Here is a 9,262-nt window from a genome sequence, read left to right as displayed (position 1 = left end):
TTTCCCCCCCTCCTGCCTCTCTGGGTTTGAAAATGGAGGCCGACGACGCCGACAGCCCGCCCCGGCGCGCCTCGGGTTCCCGACTCCGCCGAGCCCTGGGCCGAGGCTGCCGGCGCTGAGGGGCCGCCCCGCGCCGCCGCCCGCCTGCCCCGCGCACCCGGAGGGTCCCCGGCCGGCGCCGCCTTTGGAGTATTGTTTCCGTCGCCCTGTTTTCGGAGGGGGCGAAGACTGAGTTTGAGACTTTTTCTTTCCCGTTTTCTTTTTCTTTCTTGTTTCCTTTTTTTTTCTTTTTTCTTTTTCCTTTTTTTTTTTTTTTTTGAGAGAAAGGAATTTCGTCCCAAATAAAAGGAATGAAGTCTGGCTCCGGAGGAGGGTCCCCGACCTCGCTGTGGGGGCTCCTGTTTTTCTCCGCCGCGCTCTCGCTCTGGCCGACGAGTGGAGAAAGTGAGTATGTGCCCGCCGCCCGCGGCCACTGCGGGAACTTTTCCTCCGAGGGGCTGCGCCCTGTTTGCGAAACCCGAGTTGCCATCGCCGCAGCTGTCGGGCCCCCGGGCTCGGGAGCGGCGGGGCGGGGTGCGGAGGGGCTCGGCCGGAAGGCTGCAGCGGCCCCGGGGCTCCGGCTCGGCGCACCCTCGTGCGGGAAGGGCCCCGGGGGCTTTCTCTTTCGCTGTCCCGAAAGTCCCGGTTGTCTCGGGCAGCGCTCGTTTCCCCGCGGCCGTGCCCGCGCTGGGATCCGTCGGGGAAGTTCGCGCCGGGCCGGGCCCCGCCACCCACACCTCACCCCCCTCCCGGCGCGCGGGCCACTCCGCACAGAGAGCTGGCCCCCGCGCGGCGCGCAGACGGCGGTGACAGCTCCCGCGGCCGCGCGGGGCCCTGACTGCTGGGACAGATACGGTGCCCGGGGGCGGGGATCGGGGAGCCCACCGGCCGTGGCGTTCCAGGGCGAGGCGCCCGGGGAGAGGCCCCGTAGCCCCAGGACACGTTTCCAAACCTCCCGGCGCGGCCTCGTGTCGTCAACGCGCTTGGCCCCTCGGGCGTTTTGGGATCCTGGCCTTTCCCTTCCCGTCACTTTCGCCCGATCTTCGGCGGGTTGCCTGCCCCCCTCCACCTCCCAGCTTGGGCTTCCCGCGGCTGCTCTGCTCTGGGGTTAGGGGAGCGTTCCCGCTTAGCAGCCCCCGCCCCTGGAAAACTGCAAGGTCGGGGGCTCTACAGCAGTCAGGCTTTGCCCGGGAACGCGTCTGGGCCACTAGTTTAGAGGGTTCTGGGACTTTCTTCAACCCAGTTGCAATCCGCCTGTAGACGCCTCTCCTCCTGACGGGGCTAGGGGGTGGTCGGGCAGCGTCCGACTGTGCAGGAGTAGGTGTGTGGTCCGAGTCGACGTGCATGTCCACACACGTGCTCGCAACGCGGGCTCTAGCTGTCGCCACACGGCCGCTGGGGGACACCTAGGCGCCTGGCCCTGGCGAGAGGTGTCGTGCGCCGCGGTTTGAGGAGCGCCAGGGTCTGCGGCAGCGGGGGCGGTGGGCGGGAGGGTGTTTTGTTTTGCGAGCGCAGAGCCCTCGCCTTGGGTTTGTGGCCTGAGTTGTGTGACTCTACCTCCCCCACACCCCGCACTCCCTTTGTACAAAGTTAATAAGCAATATCGCTCCGCGCTCGCTATCGCTTGCAATCTGATAGCTTTTGTTTTGGTAGCGTCGGGTAGGGGTAGGGAAGCGCGAGGAGGGAGGGAGGGAGGATTTAGGGCCCCGCGGTGTTTGGAGGGAGGCGAGGGAGGGGGTTCACATCCTCAAAAAGCCGAAGCATGCTTTACTGGCACATTCGCGATGGTAGGATAATTTGAACACGATTAAAGTTTAAATGCAGTTGGAGAACTGGGGCTGGGAACGGTGAGGGCGTGTTGGTGAGTAATGTTTGCCGAGGGTATGCAGGTGGTGCCAATTAACTTTGAAAAAAAAAATCAGGACTGAGCCTTGAGGAGTCGGGGGGGGGGGGGAGAATCGGGAGGTGGCGCGGGGGGGGGGCGCTCTGGCCCCAGCACAGGGGCGATTCGGAAAGACTGTTTGTGTAAACAAACCCTTCTTAAGTGTCTTGTAAGAAATGAGTTCATGATGGAGTAAGAGCAGATTTTTAAAGAATTAGTGTTTACTACACGGAGTAAGTCGCAGATTGAGGCCGGACCTTCCACAAATCTGAGCTCTCCTGCTCTTTGTTTTCTAAACTTCCAGCTCACTGGATTGGACGAAAGGTTTTCGGCTCCCTTCTAAGGATTACAGATGGTATTGGGGGGGGGGGGGAACGACAGAAGAGGGTTTCCTAGCCTCCAAAAATTAAAATGTAGTTTAGAAGACACAGGAGAGCCAATCCATTTTTTATGGCATGCTACTGAAGTGTGTTATGCCTCTAGTTTTATTATTTAACGTTAGTAAGTTCTGAAATTCACCACGGCAGTGATGGCCTTGCTTCTTGAGGAAGGAGTCGGGCATTTTAAAATAGGATGGCTTGTTGTTTGGAGCGATCTTCATGAAAAATACTCTTTCTGAAAGGCAGCTCTTTCTTGAGAAAACAGGAGGAGAAGGGACATTTTTCATGATACCGAGAGACCAAAGTTTTTCTCAGGGATCCCTCCAAAATTGTTGGTTCCTGAAAAACTGACGGATGGCCAGGAGGCACCCTGACTCCTGATTTGGTTTGTGGAAGTCCTCACTCCCTGTACGCTCCTTCCCACAGCTCTGAAGTTTTCAGGAGAAAATGATAAACTCAGTGTTAACATGTGTTCTTTTTCTTTGTTAGAAAAGTGCTAGAAGACTTAATTCTGATGGAAATAAACTACTGAATCCAATCAGAGATGGGTAATTCTTTTGGCTCTCTAGTCTAGCGATAAAAATTGGGATGGGGTTGGTTCCTATCGTGTTGGCATATTTAAGGATTAGTGTTTACTCTTCGAACACTGAAACCTACAGCAGTAGGGTGATTTTCTTTTAAATCTTAGACTATTTAGAAGCTGTTGAGGCAGATGAACTCCACATGTGGTTGTATCAGTAGGTGAACAGAGCATTTAAATAAGGGGTTCATGGAAGTTATGGGTGATAGATCATCTGAGGGCTTCTCCATTCTCCTCTTCTTTTTCAAAATCCATACACACTTCAAACATACCGTGGCCATCTCATTAAAAGGACTCAGTCATCTTTCTGCCCCAGGCACAGCCATATCCTATCGTCAGAGAAATATAGGTATGTGAAAGGTTGGTGTTTAAAGAAGTTGGCGTTTTATTACCAGAGGAAGAGCCCAGAATAAGAAGTTGGGAAAGAACCTAAATAGCAAATTATAGTTTAGACTCTCTAGAGGGAACTAGCAAGTAAATGGTACTTTTGAGGAGGGATGGGGTGTGGGTCAGGATTTGAAGTTTAAAAGGTTATATGTTTGATTTGTCAGAAGGATTAGAAAAATCCAGCCTTAAGAAGTATGCTAAGGTTGACTGGAAGAACCTTAAAAACAAAGTTCTGAGTGAAAAGGAGTCAGTCACAAAAGACCACATATTGTATGATTCCATTTATACGAAGTCCAGAATAAGCAAATCCATAGAGACTGAAAGCAGATTAGTGGTTGTGAAGGGGGGTGGGGAGGAGGGAACAGGGAGTGACTGTTAATGGGTATGGGGTTTCTTTTGGGGGTAATGAAAATGTTCTAAAATTAGATTGTAGTGATGGCTGTACAACTCTGAAGGTACTAAAAACCATTGAATTGTACACTTTAAATTAGTGACTTCTATGGCATGCAAATTACATCCCAGTAAACCTGTTGTGTTTTTTGGTAAGAGCTATATGAAGGTTGACAAGAATGCATTCTGTTCCTTTGAACGTAGAGATTAGATTCAAATTAGTAAATTTGTCCGGCAGGTTGGTGTCTGTCTCTTTTTCATTTGTGGAGTTCTTCAGATCCATGCCTATAAGCAAGAAGTACAACAAATTCAAGGTTGAGGTTCTTTGTTGAGCAGCAGGGATTCAAGGTCGCAGGAGAAATGGACAAGGGAAAAAAAAAAATCTTGGTTCCACATAGCTCAAGTTAAGGATTAGGGGGTTGGATTAAAACGAAAAAACAAGAACACCAATGCTAGTGAAAGACAGATTTGTGACAGTAAAATCTTTCACTGCATCTGAAGCGAAGTTGGTTTTTCCAAGATTAAAGTTTAGGAGCCGAGTCTGGATGGCTTTTTTGTTATTTCCAGTTTTCTTACATATGTTTTCTAACAAAGAAATAATGTATGTTTTAAGGTGGGAAAGACTTTCCACTTTCTATTTTGGACATCCCAGATTAACTACTCTGGTAGTAAAGACTGAGGCTGAATGTGGTGGTTTTTTTCTTTGATGCTCATTTTTTTAAAGAGCTCTAGAATCTGAGCAGGATAACACCATCTTTGTAAGAGATAGTGGTGATTGCAGGCATACAGCAATTTTTTTAAATTTCAAATTTCTCATGGAACAAAAGGTTTACAAATACAGCAGAGGCATTTTTGTTTTTAAACTGTTATGCCTTTTTCCAGGTTTACCTTGGCCTTTTAACAGTAAAAGGCATAGAGAATAATTGTTGTTTACATTTGTTTTTGGTCTTTGTCTAAGGCTTAGTTTACTAATAAAAATGTTTCCTGTCCTTATTGTTGCAAGATCAGGGCCCTAATGAAAATCAGCTGTATCATTTTCACTTGTTGCCTTAGAGTTTTGCCAAGGGGAGACCCCAAGGGACAGTAGCTTCCTTTTAAGTCTGGCTTCATTTGTTTCGTGAGAATGTGCTGCGAGAAGCAGCCGAATCCAGCCAGCACTTATTGGGCACCTTCTGTATGAAAGCTGGACCCTGTGCTAGGCAGTGTGTAAGCAGAGAAGACTTTGCTTTTGTCCTTGGGGCATTTTATAAGCTCCTGCATGAAACGAAGTTGCTTGGATATTCAGATCTTTTTTAGACACGACACAGGATAGGCTGTTTTCAAATCAAACGGAGAGCAAACAGCATTTTAAAGGCTCTTTAAAAACATTTCTATAGACTTAAAATATGAAGTGAACCAGTGTTGCTGAATCTTCTCAAGGCCTGTATTGTACCATTTTTGCCACCTTACCATACTACCCCCTACTGCAGTGGTATAGCGGGCTGTGACACATAGGACACATTCACCCATCTTTGCTCAGCCTCTCTGCTTTTTGAGAACATTGGTTATGACAATTGTGATTAAAAGTATGGAGTGTTGCCTTTACCTTTTGCCAAAACTTTAGGAGTTATAGGTGTGTACATGAATGTTGCACAGCATGTTTTGAGTTGTAAGGAAGATGAAACTTATTTCAAAACCATTCTGGATTTACACATTGCTTAGCTTTCTGGAAATTATCAGGACACTTTCTAAATTGTAAGGCTTTATAATTTAAAAGAACTCGCTGTTTTTAAGGGTGCGAAGGGGTGAGAAGAAGATTGAGGAGGCAATTAAATCTTGAAAAAAAATTTTTTTTTAATCCTAAAAAGTAGAAGCCATGTTTCTCTCTCGGTTGTGATTTATTGCGATTTGTTTTCAAAACTTATTAAAAAAAAAAATCCACGAAGGGGTGTCTGTGCCTGCTGGCCAACTTGCTTTGAACAGCTTTTCTTAGCCAACCTGTGACTGGTGCTGAGTCCAAGAGATGCCCTCCTCTCGATTGTGCTTAATAAATAATGGTTGCGCACATGCTTGGGATATGGTTTCTAGATTTCTCTGAGATGTTTGGCAGGAAAATTTTGAACACCCTAAAGACAACAAACTAAATAATGAATGAAGCCCTCTGACCCCCCTTCCCCTGGCCAACCCTTGAAAATACGGTGTTTGGCTTCAGATTATCAAGAGGAGGTTTTCCTGTTACTTGTAAAGATATGATCTGGCTTAAACTTGAGGTGGGCGGGGTGTGGTACATGCAACAGTCCTGATGTTTGTGCACATTGAGACTTGTTGACATTTGGGGAGCATAACTAATTTTCAGTATTTGGAACGATTGAAACTCTGAGATATGTATTACCCTCCCCCTCCCACCTCCAAGGACCGCTAAAAAACTGATTTGTTCTGAGAAAAGGGCATATGTTTGGTATAAAATGATTAGTAAACAAAGGATCTTGAAAAACAAGTTAAGTTGTTATGGCGATAGATGCATATTCCCTTGGCAAGATGAAGTTTGTTTCTTTTGTTAAATTGTGATGGCCTTTTCTGGACTCAAAATAGTAACAATACCTTTGATTTTGAGACTTTTGAGCTTCCGAAGACTAGATTGTTTTCAACTTTGAAAGCGTCCGTTTTACTCATGTTGTGAAATCCCAGTTATCAGTTTTGAAGATTTCCTTACTTTTTAAATTTTTTTTCAGTTATGCCAATTTCACTTATGGCTTATGAAATTGATTCATTTCAAAATCTTAAGGAAATATTGATATTTCTTGAACTGAGAAATAGTTTTTATTTCCCTCCCTCAGCTTTTTCAGTAAAAACACACAACACTTATGGGACTCAGGTCTTTAAGTTTAGAAATTCATTCTGATACCATAAAATATTTTACCTACGCTTTTCAAGGTAGAGTCAAACCATAGAAATCACTCGCTGTGTTTATTTAGAACCCTAAAGAAACTAGTAAGCAAAACTTTCATTTGTTTTCTTTTTCTTTCTTTTTTTTTTTTTTTTTTTTTGCCCTGACTAAAAGAATTTTTAAACTTACAGGTTGCTATTCAGATCTTACTGGAACATAACAAAGTAATTTCTTTTATGATGAGGGATGGATGCCTATGATTATAGTAACTTTTAAAGTGTACTGTTGCTGTTATTTATGCCTGGGAAAAGTAAGTAGGGACGTGGGGACTGACTTTATCCTCTATCCTCTCTTTGGGTAGTGCTGGTGCTGGCTTACTGTGTAAGTGGCTGTGGATACGTCCATGGAGCTGAATGACTTTGCCCACGTAGGGTGGCTGACAGTCTTGCTGCTCTTACTTTCTTATTTGAAATAGTTTGGTGGCTTAGCCTCATGGGGATGCATGTGACTGGTGCCACCAAATACTGCTCTGAGAGCCATGCCTTCCTTAAATTGCTTACATTATAATAGTCTGGATTTTTAAAAAAAAATTTATATTTAAAGACTTTAGAAGTATTCTATTCCTGGTCCAGAGGGTTCTTGGTGGTGGCAGGGGTGGGGGGGATGGTTGAAACTTTATTCTTTTTTTTTTTTTAAAGATTTTATTTATTTATTTGACAGAGAGAGCACAAGTAGGCAGAGAGGCAGGCAGAGGGGGAGGGAGAAACAGGCCCCCTGCTGAGCAGAGAGCCCACTGCGGGCTCCATCCCAGGACCCTGAGATCATGACCTGAGCTGAAGGCAGAGGCTTAACCCACTGAGCCACCCAGGTGCCCCAAAACTTTATTCTTTTATCTCATTCCTCACTCTCTTAGCCCCCTTAACAAGACAGGTATCTACTTCAGTAATAATTATATAATAAAAATGCTGTTCAAAATTGTGTGTGTGCGTGTGTTTCCATCCATCCATTCAAATTCTGACAGCTTTAAATATGTTATTGTTTCTGTCTTGTATACTTTGTATGCCTACTATCATTTTAACCTGGCACTAACTTTCTATAAACCGGCTTTGGGATTATTTGTCAGTTTGGTAATTCAGGTGTATGCATACTGCTGTTTAAATTACTCTTGACATGGAAGCACAAATATATTTTGACAGTCTTAAAGCATAAATGTTTTATAGAGCAGAACTTTTAAATTTTCCTGAGATATTTCAGATGCATACTTTCAGCTTGTCCTCTCCTGTAAAAATACAGTCAGTGGGTGGTGTGTCTCTCTAAAACTGATCATTGGAAATACATATTTGACTAAGTAAATGAGACAGCACCAATTTGGGTTAGGCAAATTTTAGTTAATAGCTCTAGTGAATAGTTAAGGAACAGAAGTCTGATGGTAATTAGGGAGAGATGAGTTTCTGCACAACAGTTTCCCCCAAATTTGAAGTATCTGAGTGACTTTTAATAACTTCCTAGAAAAAAAGTAGGAAGCTAGAGAAAGCCAAGGTGTGAGGTCCATAAGCCACCTGGCTGTGTCAGGTGGCAAACATGTCCTAAATCATTAGCTTTATTTAGATTGTAAAATCATCAGATGGGCTCAGATTTATCTGTGTTGTCTTGAATTTATTCTCTGCCTCTTTTTTTCCTGGGTCTCATAATTGTGGGATAATACACAAGCTCACACATGCAGGATTTGAAAGAGAAGCACAGAGTGCAATGAAAACAAATGAACAAAGAGACCAGTGACAGAGGAAGAGCCGCTGTTCAGCGTTCCTTTGCTCTGCTGTCTGATTTCTGTGGATAATGAGTTCACGGCATATGTTAGGTCGCAACATGGTATCGTTTGGTTACAGGAAATTCATTTGATATCATCGCTTTACATGGTTGGGAGATAGATTTGGGATTTGCTTTCTAACATGCACCTCAGTAAGACTTCCAACAACGGATGTCGGATCGGGATGGAATGTCTAGTTAAATTTTGGTTCAACAACCCATTCTTTTCTGGGGAGACTGGTTAATTGACTGTTTCCTTTCTGCCTCACTGAGTCCCTTGAAGTCATTCAGATTTGCTCCTGATTCTGGCTCCACCCTGGTCCAGGCCAGGCCTGCGTCATCTCTCTGAGGAGATGCTCAGGGGGCCTCTGAGCTGCTTTGGCCACTTTGACTCCTGGGCTCTCTCCCTGGTTTGATGGATTGGCCAGCCTCAAATTTCTGCATGTGCCTTTTGTGGTGCTGCATTGTAGTTCAAGAATCAAGTGCAGGGCTCCTCATACTGGGCTGTGATACATCCTTAGTCAGACTCTGCTGTAGGGATCCTATGTTAATTCCCAGCACTCCCCAGCACCCACGCTTCAGCTCTGTGGTTAATGAAGAGTGCCATTCCCATCTCCGTTGTTTTGTTCCTGCTGTGTTCATGGTCTGGAATGTTTTTCCTTTTTTGCTGCTCTGCTATCCCCCCTCCTCCCCATACTGAAGAGTGGGAGGGGTGACTCTAGAGCACAGCGGAGTCACCTGGTCCTGGTTTCTCCTTTGCTGCCCGTTAGGTATTTGGCCCTGAAAAGTTATTTAAGTTTTTTCTGAGTCTCGACAGAAATGTAGACACTTAAAATAATTGGGGAGGTTTTCTCCTTTTCTCATTAAACAACAACATAAAAACATTTTCTAATACATATGGAAACCTAAAGTCAGAAAAATTGGGGGGATGG

General features: G+C 45.3%; 1 protein-coding gene across 1 annotated transcript in view; it reads left to right on the top strand.

The window, feature by feature from the left end:
* The first annotated feature begins 324 nt into the window (after positions 1-324).
* The window catches only part of IGF1R (insulin like growth factor 1 receptor), a 296,173-nt gene continuing 287,235 nt past the window's right edge, over positions 325-9,262 (top strand). Inside the window, exon 1 of the mRNA XM_080808720.1 lies at positions 325-444. Within this exon, the coding sequence (XP_080664846.1) occupies positions 351-444 (94 nt within the window). The 5' untranslated portion in view covers positions 325-350. The remainder of the gene's footprint in view (positions 445-9,262) is intronic.

Source organism: Martes martes (assembly GCF_963455335.1).
Source record: "Martes martes genome assembly, chromosome: 7".
Taxonomy (NCBI): domain Eukaryota; kingdom Metazoa; phylum Chordata; class Mammalia; order Carnivora; family Mustelidae; genus Martes; species Martes martes.
Note: the sequence above shows the minus strand (reverse complement) of the source record. Positions and strands in the feature narration are given on the sequence as shown.